At 38.3% G+C, this 16,883-nt stretch overlaps 1 protein-coding gene across 1 annotated transcript in view; it reads right to left on the minus strand.

Annotated features, from left to right (window-relative positions):
* CCDC93 (coiled-coil domain containing 93) overlaps positions 1–16,179 on the minus strand; it is a gene marked incomplete at both ends in the record, with an annotated part of 31,457 nt that extends 15,278 nt beyond the window's left edge. Inside the window, 9 exons of the mRNA XM_009071516.1 lie at positions 624–674; positions 1,146–1,238; positions 2,668–2,707; positions 3,798–3,898; positions 7,547–7,603; positions 9,104–9,202; positions 11,698–11,809; positions 14,320–14,414; positions 16,066–16,179. Coding sequence (XP_009069764.1) covers positions 624–674; positions 1,146–1,238; positions 2,668–2,707; positions 3,798–3,898; positions 7,547–7,603; positions 9,104–9,202; positions 11,698–11,809; positions 14,320–14,414; positions 16,066–16,179 — 762 coding nt within the window. The remainder of the gene's footprint in view (positions 1–623; positions 675–1,145; positions 1,239–2,667; positions 2,708–3,797; positions 3,899–7,546; positions 7,604–9,103; positions 9,203–11,697; positions 11,810–14,319; positions 14,415–16,065) is intronic.
* Between the last annotated feature and the right edge of the window lie 704 nt (positions 16,180–16,883).

The following is a 16,883-nucleotide window of genomic DNA, read 5'->3' on the forward strand; positions in this document are numbered from 1 at the left end:
GACTAGACTAATTACTACCTTTTCTTCTGTGACTTCAGCATAAACAGTGTTTAACAACTGAATTTCTTTGCAGTCCTCTCATCCAGAAATCAAAGTGTAAGAACAGATTATGACTTCCATTATGTTGTTAAATACAACCAAATAAGAAAACAAAATACATATCCTGTATTACTTATTTTCAGTGTCTTAGATTAACACTGTTGTTCATAAATATTTATCAGTGCTTTGAAAACCACCTTGGAACATATAAAGTTTTCCTCCACTCTCCCCAGTAAAATGATTACTCTTCTAAATAACTTCAGAAGATGAATAAAGTAAGCTCATACTGCATCTTGGGTAGCTGCACAGTGATGTCTTTGCCCTGAAATTCTCCTTGCAGGAAGCATTTGAAAGAGGAACTTTTTTTATATTGTTGTTATCATTTCAAGGCAAATGATTAATTCATCAGTCTCATAAAAATTACTGTCTTCCTCATTCAACCACCTTTTATTGCACTCTCCTTAGGAAAACTTAAAACAGTCATTCCAAGACTCGAGACCTGAATCAGTCATCCAATTTCAGAAATGATTGCTACAATCAACCATAATTTAAACAAAGCTGGATCAGGTTTAAATGCTACTAACCTCTTCTGTTGCCATTGCAGCCATTCCAGTCATCAGCGTTTTAATGCGAAGCTATGGCAAAACATGAACAATTACACTTAATAACTTAACTTGTGTCATTTAGGTTTTTTCTGCCAGGGACACATGTATACAATTAGCATCATCTAACACATGTATTTTAATGCATGTAATGGGGCACTAAGTCTATGAAAGTTAAAAAGAGGTGGCTAAAGTTACCAAATTTAAGGAAAATTCCTTCTAACAGTACACATTCACTCAGATTACTCAGCTGCCTCTGTTAACCAAAACCAGACCTTTAAAAATGCTCAGATTCCAAAGCAAAAATTGAATTTTTGGGTATTAAAAATCAACAAGCATCTAGTTTCGTGCATCCATTTCAGGTTCAATATTCTCCTGTGGTAAGCAGCTCTCACTTTGACTAACCATGGAAACTTTCCTTCTTTCAGAGAAGGACTGGGCAGTGGTAACTGGTGCCCTCCCCCCAAGTTAGTAACACCCATGCCTACTATGTCTGTGGCACACCTCTTCAGCAGCCTGAAGGTCATCTTCATCACTAGGCTCAGCTTTTCCTGCTGCTGCAAGCCCTGGAGGTAGCACTGGTTTTTTATCTTCAGCCTTTTAAAGAAAAATTAAGACAATATTATATCTAGATCTGCTATTTTAAAGTGTTAGGAAAGACATCAAGGAAAAAACTGGAATGTAGCTGGTTCTGTTTTCATGAATACATTTCAGCTACTGGAACATCCTCACACTCCAAATCATGCCAACTGAAATGGAAGCCTCCCTGATTTCTCACAAGTATTCCAACTGTTCCATAGAGTTCTGGTTTCCTAAGGACACAGCTGGTGCAAAGATTCCTTATTCCACAGCTTTCTGAGAGCTACCAACCTCAGGGACAACCAGCTAACTCACAATATGATGTCTGTTACATAGGACAAAGCTGATTATTTTTTTTACATAAATAATTTTTATAACTTAATATTGGTATAACATTAAAAAGCGTAAAACTGCCTAGTTCAGTTTGAAGAATTTGTGCCACTAAAGTAATGAGAACTGGTGACAGACAGACTCAATTTCTAGGTCACCCTATTGCACCACTAACTTGACTACTTCATTGTCCACTTCTGCCTTACTGGAGACTCAATTCCCACAACAATTATGATGACCATCTAATATACAACATCCCAAAGTCAATAACAGGTTTGAAGAAACAAAATGAACTCAATAAACATGACTGCAGCCTGGCAGTTACTCTGAGGGGAAAACAGGCATACCTAGATGGGAAACATGTCCATTTATAAAATTTAAATGTGGAATATTGAGATAATGAAGAAGGGCAACCTTACTACACTAATGCATTGCTGGGTCCATGACATGCTTAGTGCATTTCCTCATTATTTCTGTCTGTAATAAAAGCTTGCAGCCAAATTATTATCTGCACTGAAATAACAATGCAAATGCTCTGGCAAGGACATTTTAAGATTCCATGATCACCAAAAGCACAGCAAAGATGCTACATTTTAAGGAGCACAATGATTTTATTTATGGCATGGTATCATGTTTCTCTATCACATTAGTTAACCTGTTTGGTAATAAATGCCTACAATATTTCATACCAAGCTGAAGGATTCTTTAAAAAGAAAAGCCCTTTAATGCTCACATCATGGTACACTTAATTAAAAGATGCTTATGCTTATTAAACAGACAGGATATGTCATTACCTCATGACAAAACCCAAACTAAAAGACACACAACACCCAAACTCTCTTCTAAGCAAAAAAAAACAAAAACAAAAACAAACCACCAAGTTTGTAAAAATGTGATCTGTGAGTACAGATGAAGGAAATCCTTTAAAAAAGTGTAATCAATTCCATCTTTCACAGCATGCAGATTTTTATTTCCAGTTAGCCATTTTTAAGAGATGTTAATAATAGAAGTTAGAGCTGTTTCTTGCTGTATTCTTTTAAGATCTAACCAAGACTTCAACAAAAACAATGCAATTCTTCCCACAATTTGAGTATTATAAGTTAGTCTGGTTTTTTACCTGTTCTGTTTTTCCTGCTTGTCTGCTAAATCCATATCTCCTAAAACAACAATAGGAACATGAAAGAAATATATTGCTTACAACTTTCACAAACACATTAAGTTTCTATCAGTTTTTAAGATAAGATAGGCACCAACAGCCAGGTTCAGGTTAGTTTTGGAATGTTATAGATGAACTACATCAGCAGTTACAGGAGCATATTTACAGGATGATTTCAGCTCCATCTACTCCTTCCATCATGATTTGCAGATCTTGACTCTTCATAAAATACTGTCACATAAAGCTCACAAAAGAAAAAAGCAAAACTTTCTTCCCATTTGGGAGTTAATCCTGAGCTATTATGCTATAGCCCACGTTACTGTTAAAAGGAAGGTACTCAAAATAGTGAGACAAAAAACAAAAATCTGTGGCTTTGAGGGCGAGAAGCCACAGACGATAGAAAATGGCATTCAAATGTCATTTGCACTCGTTAAGTATTAAGAGCTCAGACAGCAGACAAGCTGTCCAGATCACTAAACTGTGAAAACGGGAAATAGAAACTGAAAACAGAAGCTCTGTAACTTTATTTTTATGTGTTTGGAGAGCTGTCAGCAAACCAGAGGGACTACCCAAGATAATGAAAAAATGGAAACGTTGGTAACTTTGTCTCTATATGAAAGTTTACGGAAAGAAAAAAGACAAAGCACTAAACCATGATTGAGCCTCCTGATGCAGCAATCACATTACAACTACAAAAAAAAATAGCAGCAACTGCAGCTCCTTTTTTCCTCACTTTCTGGGGATGGCTTGTAAAAAGACTACTGATTGACAGACACTACCTAGAAGGATCATGAATTTAAGCCATTTTTATGACACAAAGAGCAAGTATGTTAAAAAAACATACCTTGTGAGGAGCATAAAGCCTGAAGTTTGGCTCCTATTGTACGAAACACTGTCCACACATATGAGGACTGTCAGGTCCCCAGAGAATTTACAGGGTAAGTAAACAAAATCTGAGACCAAACAGGAGTAAATCTGAAATAGTCTGATTCCCAAGTAGTAGGAAAAAACCCACCACAATCCAAATTTTATATATCCTGCTTGTAATCACACAATGCAAAACCCACAGAAAATTAAATGAGGCCTTTCACCTGCCATATTCCAGAAGAGTTGCATGAACCTTTGATTCCTCATCCAGCAGCTCCTCAGCTCCCTTCTGACGTTTGTATTTTCTCTGGGGCTTGTAAACCTCCTGTAAGGCAGTGAATGAATTCAGAGCATGTAAAAGGCTTTTCTAAAATAAATGATGAATTGTTATAGAGTGATAAACATACTGTTTGCTTTCCAGCTCAATATACTTAGCCAAATAAACATCTTTAACTTCCTCTTTTTACAACTGTATTAAAAAAAAATCTTACTGAATTAATTTCCAAGTCTTTCCAGGGGTTAAAAAATTTATAAATGAGTATTTAACAACAAACATAATTTCTCAACCATCTCCTCTGTCACGTTTAAAAGATTTATTCTCATGCTATCCCAGTGTGTTCCCATAGCTGCACAACAGCCCATCAAGGATCCACAAGTACCACTTTGTGCTGATAGAGCTGCTTCCAATTCAAAAACAAAAGGAAGAATACTTTTTGTTTGATCTGACTTTCTGTACAACACAAACTATTATTTTCAACAAGCAATTCCTGCACCATAACATTTCCAAAATAGCTTTCAATCTTTGTCAAAGACATGTAATCCCAAAGTGGAGATTTCAGGCAAGTGAAAATTGACACTATTCCTTGGCAAGTTTCTGCTGCATTTGTCTGTTACCCTTTGCAATTTTGACTTCATTTCTAATCTTAATTTCTATCATTTTTGCTTCCAGCTATACAATCTTGCTACATTTTTGCCTGTCACATGAAAAAGCTTTTTATGATCAAGAGTCTCCCACAAAATGTACTTTCACACCTAGAAAAAGGCAATGCAAGTCATAAAAATAATTACAGCTTTTATGATGGCATTCTGTTTTATACCTGTGCTATGTGAAGTGTAGGCATCACACCATAAACATTAGTCTTGGCAGCAGGTAATTGAGCAGTTGAACAAAACCACTGCAAGATAATCTCAATTCACTAGACAGACACCTTTCAGCAGAAGGAGTCCTTATTCCAATAACCATTACTGATATTTAGTATTTCTTTTTCCAATCTTTAGGCCTGAACATGACCATAAATCTCAGTGTACTTCCCCCCTGAGAAAAGAAGGGTAGGTCCTTAGGCCAGAGTTATAATAATGAATTCAGACAACAGACTAATCCTTCACACTTGATCCTCTTTTAGGTGAGTGGATTTCTCGTCCAATTCCAATGCATCGTGATTAAAGGTGACCTGCAAAAGAACCTTCATGGAATAGCCACCTTCTCCTTCCTCCAGTTCCTGTGGATAGATAGGAAAGCTTGTGCACATTCTCCCTTGAAAATTCACTCTGTGTTATTCTAGGCTGCACTCATGCCTTGATGCCTCAAGAGTTCTCATGAGCTAATCTTTCATTAAGAAGATCAGGTACCAGCCATAGAAGGCATGATCCTGACAGAGCTCATATATTTAAGCAAGAGGTGTTTGTCTAATGACACCTGAGCAGTGATGTACAAATGTCAAAACTTTATGCACCATGAAGATGCACCTAAAAACTAGAGATCTGTGAGCCAGAGGAGAAGACAGAACACACCTTTACCAATCCTGCACAGAGATCCTAACTGGGGAGAGCAGCTAGCATGCCCAAATGCAGGAGAGCTGTTCAGAGGTATTTAGGCTAGCTGAATCCTGCAAAATACTATCACACTTTTAAGACTGTACCTTGTTTTCCTTGCTTTGCATTATCTGTTTCATTCTTGGACCCTGAATATGGAACTATTCCCTCAGCTACAGAAGTAGACACAAACATATCTAATTCCAGGGCCATGACCTATGAATTCTGAAGTAACAGCCACAATACACTGGGCAAGAGAAAATCAATTCATTTGCTCCAATTAGTAAACAAACACCTGGTCTGGCATACACATACCTGCTTCATCTTTGGGAATGTCATTCTCTTCAAGCTCTAGAAAGCTATTTCAGAAAACATGCAGGTAGATATGTAATGAAAAACCAACCAAGCACCATGGGACTTTGGACAAATGACTTGAATGGACCTAACATTTATTAAGTAACTGCACACAGAAAACAGATTGAATTCATTCTTTTCAGACAAGTTCTCCAAAATAAAGGCATGAATGAAACAGATTAAACAGAAAAAAACAATAATAGAACATAAAAACTAAGCCCTGAAACCACTTCTCAGCAACCAAAGGGAGTCACTGTTAATTAAACATCATCTCTGTTTTCTTTAATGACACTGCAAATTCTAAGTACTGGTGTCCCATAACAGCATTGTGAATACTTTCTGCCTGCTAGGTGACAAGGTGGGTATCAGCCACTTGGATACAGAACCTTTAGTGCTATTTAAAGACAGGGCAGGTAAAAAATGGACACACTTGAAAAATTAGGACAATTATTCTGAAAGTAAGTGGAAGCCAAATGAATTTCAAGTGCTACTTGGCAGAACACACATTTGGTGTTTGCTTTCTCCCACAGGTTTGCGTTCTCTCTCAATTAAAAGGGTTGTACAGGTGCATAAACAAAGCAATGATACCTACAAACAGGTGGAGCTAATTTGTAAAATGGAAAACAAATCTCACTGGAAAGACAAGTATTGCTGGTTGGAATAAAAGACTCATTGCAAGGCTGCTCATAATTAAAAAAAAACCCAGTCAAACCATGGGAAACAACACTTAAGAGGCTGCAATTGAAAATTTCAAAGCAAGAGCAATTATTCAAATAGATTAACAAGGGATTTGCATTGGTCATCTCCTAGAGACTTTCACAGCCATGTTTTTCTATAAATACATGCTGTAATTCACCCACATATATTAAGCTCTGCAGCACTCAGGTCATTAATATAGAAAAACCACTACCTCCTAAACCTGACACAAGAGTAGGATGACTTGTCTGGTCCATTACACAACCTTCCGTAGGGGCTGTTACACCATCACTGAACACCTCCACCTGTGCATGAAGAGTTTAGGGTGCCTGGCTGGAGCTACCTGACATAGCACTGATTTTCTCAGGAGAGAAGGGTTTCACCATCTACTGAAGAGCCCTGGAAATGTCCCATTCAAATCAAACCCAGATTTTTCATCCCTTCTCAAATGCTGGCCTGGAATTTATCACGACGGTCCAAATAACAAACAGTGGTGAACTGCTGGGAGTCAGAAATGGTGAACTGATGGCCCCAAACAAACTGGGAAATTAGAACACACGGACAGAAACTCCAGCTGCTAGGCAGGCAGCTGAATTCAGGTATGAGAGACTATGAATTTCACAGGTCACTCTCACTAGCATTAATAAACAAGCTTTCAGAAGATAGAAACATTTTTGAAGTAGGGTGCATACTTTCACTGCTAAATACAAGAAGGAGAATAGACAAGTTCTGAAATGCAGTTGAGGACATCACTGCCACATTAATCAATTTCAAGAGAAATAGTCCAACTGCTGAGAGCTTCAAACAAACAGTCTGCTGAGGGTTTAATAGCCTGTAAACTACCTTGTGCCTTCTGTTTGAGGGGGTGCAACTCCACAATCTCTGTGCAGGCAGCTGATATGGTTTATCTACTCATACAGTGCACACCTAAAAGGTTTTCAATCTGATATCTTGGCATTTGAGACGTGTTCTAAGAATGAAGCTCAACACGTAACTGGGATCTGCTCATGACAAATCATGGCTGCACTAAACAGAATTAATCACCACCACTTCATTACTAAAACCACTTGCTTCTTGATCATAAAAGAAAATAAAAATCTAACATACTTACAAAGATATCAGTAACTGTTTTGATTGCCTTCTCTTTTCTCTGCATAAATTCATCATCCTGCAAGACATTAATGGAGGCAATTAAAAATACCAGGAACAAAGATTAAATCTCAATCATAGTAATGACTCTGTGAAATAAAGTTGTTAAATGGTTTCTGAGCTGCCCAGTTATTTGGTGAAATGTCAGTAACACAGAAAAGTACTTGCTTGTCTCATCAGATGGTAGGTAGGTCTTTAAAACTGTAACCAGATGAGCAGTCTTTCTGCTTCTGCAGTACCCAACACAAGTGCAATCCCAGCCCACTACTGGGGTCTCCAATCTTTACTACATTATGAAGAAATGAAGCTGGGATAGGCGTAATGGGGAAAAGAAAAGTTTCCTCTTCTGTTACTTTAGTTTCCAAGCATTAAGAAGTATCAAAAGCCCCCAACAAACCACAAAACGAAGTCCAAACCACCCCAACTTAATAACATCTGTCCATCCCAACACTAGGGACAACTACCCTTAACACTGTTACTAAGTTAGAGACAAAGGTTGGGTTCCAGGTTTTAAACATGAAATTCCCTTGGGATCTGTATGAACAGAACTGATGGCTCTGAGCTACAGGCACATATCCAAGCTTGTTCCACCTCTCCCCCTCTACCAAGGAAACTTCCATCTCATTACTGCAAACAGGAACAAGAGAGGATGACAAGACTGTGCTAAGCATGTTATTTCAAATTGGGCAGGATTTCACTGTTATCAGGAGGAGAAGGATCAAAGCATCTCAAACAGTGCAAAGCTGCACTTAGCACTTCACTTCCAGATAAAACTGCACCTCTCACTCCTCTGGAAATCACATTTTACAGAAACAAATGTAATTCTTTTTAACTCAAACCTGTCCCTCTCTCTCTTTCCCCACATTCATTTTTGAAGTTTTTTTAGCAATCTAATATTCAAGAAAAAAAATTTGGGTTTGCATACAGGAAGACAAGAATTGACTTTGAGCACTCTGTAACAAAACCCAAAGTATAGAGCTTTAGCAGTATATAATTCTCAGTTAGCTACATCAGCTTCTCCACTGCATACTGGGTGTTTTCCAAGAGCCAGACTGGCAGACAAGAAGCAAATACTGCAGAAAAACTAAAGCAATTATTAGGCAAAAGTTAACCAGTATCTACAAACTTTGTGTCATAATACTGCATAAATTCTTTCTCAGGTGAATTTGTAATAGGTTCCTTTAGGACTGATTAAAAAAGTGATCCCAAAAGCAACTCTGGTGTATTGTGCTGATTTCAGAGCTGTGAGGCTGGTACTGCACCTGAGCATGTGACATATAACAGAAAGTAAAAGTTTTTTACTATAAGGGTGGTGAGACACTGGCACAGGTTGCCCAGGGACGTTGTGGCTGCCCCAACCCTGGCAGTGTTCAAGGCCAGGCCGGGTGAGCCTTGAGCAACCTGATCTAGTGGAGAGGTGTCCCTGCCCAAGGCAGGGGGTTGGCACTAGCTGATCTGTAAGGTCCATTCCAACCCCTAAATTCTATGATTCTAGAAACAAGAACTGGCTTGATCTTACCTCTGGCAGCCTGTGAGTTTTTTGAAACTGTGATATAGAGTAAGAACGGATATAGTCTCCCATTTCTTCCCTTGTTTCTATTGCACGTTTCACCAGCCACTGACAACAAAAGAAATTTGTATCAGTTAAAAGGAGAAGAGTAACAGCAGCAAACATCAAACTACTGCATAATCGTTTTTAATACATGGTAAAAGCTAAAAGCTCATTTTAAGCACAGAAACAAGAACACGTGATTTATTTGTAAACACTAACTCAGGGATCTAATCCTAACAGAGTGATTCTGCATTAGTTATTTTATAAACTTCACATTTCTCCTTCTTCTGTGTATGTTTCTTCTGTGAAATTTTCCTACTATAGGTCAGTCACTGTTCAAAAAAACCTACAGCTCCACTGTGAAAAGACACATCTTCAAGCTATGAAGTGTTCAAGAAGAACCACATGCCTTTGCAAGAAAAAAAGACTTCTTCTGACATTTATAAGACCACACAAAAAGCCACAAAATATTGAAGTACATTTTAAACAAGGCTGGAGAAGATAAATCTCGCAGGCTGTTGACAGCCTGTGCAGGAGGTCACATAAAAGATGAGATGAATCTTGGAATCTAAGTTACAACCAGCAACTGTTTCCTGTGCTGTAACCATGAACCCCTGAAAAGTGAGGGGAAGATGATGACAACGAGAGAGATGAAAATGCAGACTATTAATTACAAAGCACATCTCAACACAGGATTTTGTACACACTTTTGCCCGTGAACATATGCAGAATTTACTAGGAAGAACAGCAGCATTTCTGCCCACTGGAATATGTTAGTTGTTTGGGTTTTTTGAAAATTTTTTTTTTAGGTTCTGCTACAGTCTATGGCATTGAGCCAACTCAACCTAATTTTTTCCTTTAGGGAAGGATTCATCTAATTTTTTCCTGTCAAGAGCACACTGTTACTGGGACACAATGCCAGGCAGAGGAAAGACCTTTTCTATTATTTGGGGCCTGATTAGAGATTTACAGACAGCAAGTGCAATCCTGAACTTAACAGGACATTGAATAAAATGTCACTATCAAATACATAATTCCTACATGGCATGACCAGCATTTCACAGCTCTTCCATGCTTTTTTTCAGAACACAGTATACACTGGTGATACAAGTTTTCTTGAAAGCCTATTTTGGTCAGGATGAAATGAGGAACTCACAGTATGTGGAGAAAGCAGAACTTCACGGGGACCTGACAGAAAGCCACAATTTCTTAAAAAAAGATCCTCTACATACAAAAGAATAAGCTTGTCAAGAAAGACTTCTTCACCAAGTATGGGTCAGCTATAGCAGCTACTGGACAGCAACTAATGCTGAGTATCAGTGCTCTCAGAGAAACCCAGGAGCAGATTCCCTGTTTAGAATTAATGCTTCTTTTTCCAGAGGTAATATCCCAAACCAGGATTTTGGATAAAGCAGGTCAGAGAAAAGAATACATAGTGCTGTAATTCTTACAGCAGGAGTAATATTCTTCCTGTGAAAGAAGCCTTGTAATTGACAAATGTAACCATTCATTGTCACCATTATCATCAAGTGACCAAGGCAAGAAATTAACTTGGGTTGGAATTTTTATTCTTGGTGGGAAATAAGAGTTTAGTTGTAAAAACTTCATATTAACAAGATAAAAACTTTCCACCTTAGGCAGCACCATCACACCTTGTAAGCTGTGTAACAGTAGCAAAGACCACAGAATGTTCTGGGGGAGTACAGTTAAGTGTGGTTTCCCTCAGGAGACTCCTACTAGGAAATAACAAGAGCAACAATAACTTCATACAAACTGGAACTGGTTAAATTCTTACTTGCTGAACTCCCTCACAGGCAGAAAGAGATATTTAATGAAAAAGCAGCTTGCTTAACAGCCTTCATGTTCCCATATATCAAAGATACACTTCTGTGTGCAGATGAAAGGAAAATCCCAAAATGGTAACGACATGCCAAGGATTCCCCAGATACCACACGTGACTGGAACACATCAAGTGTTAGCTTAAACCTTAATAAATGTGAGAACTATGTGCACATGGCCAGTTAGTGGTGCTCAACAAAGAGACAGCAAGAGGATCACATGTCAGAGCAATGCATTTTTCCACCCATAGAGTTTTTAAGTGATATGACTTAAGAATGATTTATGCTTGAAGAAACAACCCTAGTACCTTTTGCCTTATTCATATCCTTTTGCTTCAGTGACTCTTTGTATCATTTACTCCAGAAGTTTAAACACAGACTGTAAGATATTTGTTCTATTTCCTAGTTTGGGAAAGTAGATTATCAGATTCCCAAACAAGATGAAACTTCAGTTTCTTTAAGTAGGTGTTCCACAACAGGCAGAATCTAACTCCATTTCACATAATTTAGAGAGCTTGTTGTCTTCTTAAAAAATACATCAAACAATACTTAAGGATTCTGTAATCCATAACATTCCATGCCTTAAAAGACAAACTACCTCTCTATGATTATTCATTGCCAAGTTAAATAATGAGCCAAACAATAATATAAAGCTTTTTAATTTTTTTATGCAAGTTTTATAGCCTTTTGCAGCAAAGTATGGATACACCATAAAATTATTACCTGTACAACAGGAAATATATGAATGAAATCCAGTCCCTGGATCTGATGTGGTTCCAAACGATGAGGACACTTCATTTTTGGTAATACTGACACAATTTTTTCAGTTAAGGCACTATGATAGAACAACAAAAACACAGATGTATACATGCTACAATTTTCTTTTAAAAAATACAAATTATTTTTGCAAACAGCAGTTCAAAGGTTCCCTCTAGTGGCTTCCACTGTATACAGCTGTGAAAAGCAATCTAACTCCCATTCATAAAACAGCTTTTACATGGTACTATTTATATCATCCATCTGTGAATAGGTGATTAAGTCTCTCTTGCAGGCTCCCAGCTTGGAAATTCATTTATACTATCACGCAGAAAATTTCAAGACCTGCATGTCTAGCCATATGAAATGCCCATGTAAGATGTGCCTACCAACACCTTTGCACATTATAATGTATGCCCAGGTGAAGAGACACTAGCTGTAAGAACAGCTGTATCAAGTAAGGGCTATGCACTCAAAGACAGTCCAGAATCAAATCTAAGGACTTAAAAATTTGTTTAACAGAACTCCCAAAACATATCTTACTCCTAAAAATTTATCAGTTTAAATATATATTGCACTTAACAGCTAAATACACAGTATAAATCACACAGTTGTCAAGTGAGTAAAACTGAATCTGCTGGCAACCATCTCCTTCTACTGCTCAGCTAAGAGCTGGTAAAGTGAAAAGACTACCTGTATTATCTAGAAAAACTTCATCCTGATTCAACCGAATCCCTTATTTTAGGGCAAAGAATTTTTTTGCTGCCAGTGATGTCAAGCACATTTTTAATGAATCCCTTTTTTTAGGGCAAAGAATTTTTTTACTGCCAGTGATGTCAAGCACATTTTTAAAGCAAGTGTCAGCAATGAGGATGAAAACTCTACTAGGAAAACCAAAGCTACTTCTCCACGAAGAAAAAAAATTAACTGGTCCAGTGCTGACATCAGAGATATTCAGTACTGTTCAAATGGACAACTGATATTCTGGAACAACAACAGGGGAGCAAGAGATATGAGACAGTGATCAAAGCCTGGGAACACAGCCTGAAATGTTATATGACTTAAAGGGAAGTGAAGCACAATCAAAACAAATGCAAATAGAACAGAAGTTATTTATCCAATAGATGCAAGATCCTCTCTCGAAGTACATTTCAGTTACAGGACATCACCAGCATGTTTTCAGAATAATACTGAGAAAACAGGATTTAACTTTTCCTTCTCTTGAGCACACCAGAGAAGCCCTGAGCCACCACCAATATAAACACTACATGGATATCAGAACAGCCTATGCTTATGTGATTCTGAACACTTTAGATTCACAAATAAATCATTGTTGCTGTTTCGGGAGAGGAGCCTGGTTTTTGTTTTGCCAGTTTTGCATCCAGTCAGCTGGAAAAATAACAGAACATTTTCAGAACAACTTAACTATTTCCTATCCTGTTGCTCTTAAAAATCACAAAGATAATAATTACAAAAACCTGGCAATTATAGAAACTACCACCACCATCTTTCCTGGTCTCTACTTAATTCTTTGCACACAGCAAGGTTTTATTATCTGTAATAATTTGAGTTTATCCAAGAGCAATGGCAATACCCACAAATCTCTATTTTTAAGTGTTACAGCCTTGCTGTTGCTCATTGACCTTAAGAAAACAGCACAGAAAGATGTTCTTTTCAACTAGATTAAGCAAACAAGTCTCTTCATGCTACAGTAACTTGCCAGGCTATTCTTACTTCCTGCAGATTTTGACCCTTTTATCAGAGATATGCATAAAGAAATAATGGAGTTTGGGATGTGTTCCCTTTCTCAGCATAAACAAAGTGTATAACCTCCCTAACACAGGAATTTGCTGATTTATCAGTGAATTCCATGCATAAGAAATGAATGAAAACAAAATGGTCTCATAGGGTCACTATAAGGAAGGAAATCCTCCTCCTCAGTATGGGGGAGGTAACTATTTTGGCAACAGTGACATACTTTAAATTCTGTTTGCTGATGCTTACAATTCCAAAGCATGACCATAAAAGCAAGTCAGAGGTTATTTACACAGCACAACTGCAGACAGAGAACTCAGGGAAGGTCTTCTAATGTTGCACTCCGATATCCAGCAGTGTGGTCTCCCTTTGCCCTTTGCTTTGGCCTCTGCATCATCCCCTTGTGCCAGCACAAGCATCTGTGCAGCTGCATAGAGAACTGGATCCAGGAATTCATTCATGTTTAAACTATTTTCTTTCTGGGGAGTTTTTGGTAGGTTTTAATCAGGATCAGTTCCCAATCCAGTTCGACGTGGAGCCATATAAATGCTTCCACTGTTTAGCAGGGATTTAAGAACACAGCAGCCCAGAGGGAATAGCACAGCCTTTTTTGAAATAAGCTTCTTTCTGGTTTTAGAGTCTGTGGAACTACAGCCTGAGAAACCCAGAAACCTCTGCAAAATGCTTTGCAAACAGACAGTTTCTTGAAAAGCAAGAAACTTGGGACTAAAAAACTTTCTTAGAAATAGGCCAAGATCAGGTAAATTCCCCCTCCTCATCCACTTCTCCTTTTCTTTGAAGAAAAATACACCACTCGCCACTTAATCAACTTACATTTTTTGACCAATAGTAGAGTTTTCCTGAAATAATAAATCAACATCGATATCAAAGTTGCAAGTAGTGATACACCACGTCATGCCGCCCACCACCTGCAAAGGAGCAACAGCATGGTTAGTTCCATTTTAACTTGAAGAGAGTAAAACCAAATACACCTTAAAGGCTTTATTTATTTTAGAATTTAGTGTTCTCTCCATCCTCAGTATCCTCATAGAGAGACTGAAGCAGAGAGCATAACCATATCAACTTCTACATACAGCACACACATAGGAGACAGAAGGGAAACAGCAGTTACTGACATTCTAAATTCCTCTCTTAGCTTTACATATTAGTTTTGAAACAGCTCTCAGAATAAACAAAAATAACCATGGATAAAACACAACAGCATCTTAAATGCCATGATTTCAAAAAAGTGACCTTATCAAAATTTCATCAAGGACCATAATTCCTATATTCATGTATTTACCTTTATATATACACCTTTGCTACAGTATTCATTGCTTCCTGGCACATATAACATCAAGTGCTAGACAGTGTCAGCACAGCAATGGAAATCCCCAGCTCTGCAGAAAATCTTTATTTCAGGCCCTGTTATGACATATTCTTAGGCATATTTAAACTCCTGAGCCATTTTATCAACTTCACATAAATATTTTAAGACAACTTTGCATAATATGCAAGATCACCTAAATGTATGCAAAGACAGAAAACACAGAAAGGGATTAAAATGTGCAGTAACTCACCAACATCACAGAGCAAACCATGGACCTTTTTCTAGACAAGGTTTCTTACACATTACCCCTCTCACATTCCACTCTGAAACAGTTACCCCACAGTATATCCCTTTTATACTAGCAGCTAAATCATTTTCAATAGCAATGCTCATTTGTGAAGCTGAGCATAGTCATGAAATGGCAACTTTGCAATAGGATTTAGGCAAGCATAAACCTGATTTCTACACATAAATGCAGTATTACATCCTAAGGCAGTCTCCTTGAAACTACTGTGTGTGCAGCTACTGTCAGTAATACCAAGGAGTCCGGAGAAACTAAAATTGCACTGCAAAGTGTGGCTGTGCTGTGACCAGAGAAAGAGCAGAAAACAGAAGAGTCCATTTCAAGGCTGTTGTAGTTCTGTGTTTCCAAACCCTGGCTGAGGAATTTCTCACAGAGTCAGCACTAAAACAATTCAGAAATCCCTCTTCAACCTGAACTTTGTTCACTGTCAGTATTACTTACTTCCTGCCTAGGACAATGGAAGGTTAACATATGTGACATTCTAAAGACATGTAAACACGGCCCCAAAATAATCTTCCTGGGCTAACTGTTCTGTTCTTACACAGATACTTCCTCATTTCTCCTTAGTGAAAACTTGCTTTTAAAATGACCAATCTCTCTCCAAGTATCAAGTCTTTCTAGCTATTCTCACTGCAGTTGAGAGAGGGAGTAATTCCCTGTATATGGCTCTAACAGAGCCCATAACACTCATAAGAAAAGCAGACAGCATTTAGCTTCCATCCCATTGTCTCCTTTAAAACAGGCCTTGCTGCACAAAATCGTCTTCCAAGACTGAGGAGGTCCTGTCTGCCAGAAACTAGGTCATCTGCAGAATTATTTACACAGGAAAGCCTCACAGGTTGCAAATATCTTTCATGAAGTCATCTAGAACTGCTAAGCAAATTGGCAAAATAGCCAAGTCTCCTATATTTCAAAAAGGGTTTTAGCAATATTGCACTGGTCTCACCTTGTCAAAGGGTGATAACCCTTTGATTCTTGCTCGAAAATACCCAGCAGCCACCAACAGTTCCAGAATTTCAGTCAACTTGATGTTTTGTTCTTCATCTTCTCTCGTTTCAACCTGACAAACGAGCAACACAACACTAATTCAGCATTTCTCATTCATTCTTCAAATGAAGATGTTCCAAACTTCACCTCAGCACAACACATCAGGAAAAACCTTGACTTTCATCAGCAACTCAGTTGCAAATTTGAAAGACATTAAAGAAACAGGTAACACATTCCTACATGGATTCAACATCACATTTTCTTCCCCCAGTTAAATACTTTTATCTGCTTTTGCTGTTCCAACTCCTGGCCTTGCCTCCAGCCAGACTGCTCCTATTGCCATAAACCAGTTATTTTATTCTCCATTTCGCTTATTTCCGCCAATTTCAGGGTTCATAAAATCGCACACCTCAATTTAACCTCCGTCCCCACCAAAACCAGGACACGCTTCTATAATCCCTCGACAAAACCAGGAGGAGAAATCCAAAGGGATGTCGTTTTTTGGGGGGGTAATACAATTCTAAGCAAACTCAAAAGTGCAGCAGCAGCAACAGTAAACTGAGACGGGCAGCAGAGACATCCTCAGTGCTGCAAAGCCTTTGTCCCCACCTTAGAGGATGAAAGTCCAGGGATACACAGGAGTTACCAGAGGCACAGATCTCCCAAACCCCTCACCCCAGGCCAGGGAGAAGACTAACACGGCTCCACTCTGCGGGGATACACCTGCACACCCTTCCCACCTCTCCAAAATCCTTACGGCACCTTCTCCCTCCCTGG

Source organism: Acanthisitta chloris, unplaced genomic scaffold (genome assembly GCF_000695815.1).
Source record: "Acanthisitta chloris isolate BGI_N310 unplaced genomic scaffold, ASM69581v1 scaffold34113, whole genome shotgun sequence".
Lineage (NCBI taxonomy): Eukaryota > Metazoa > Chordata > Aves > Passeriformes > Acanthisittidae > Acanthisitta > Acanthisitta chloris.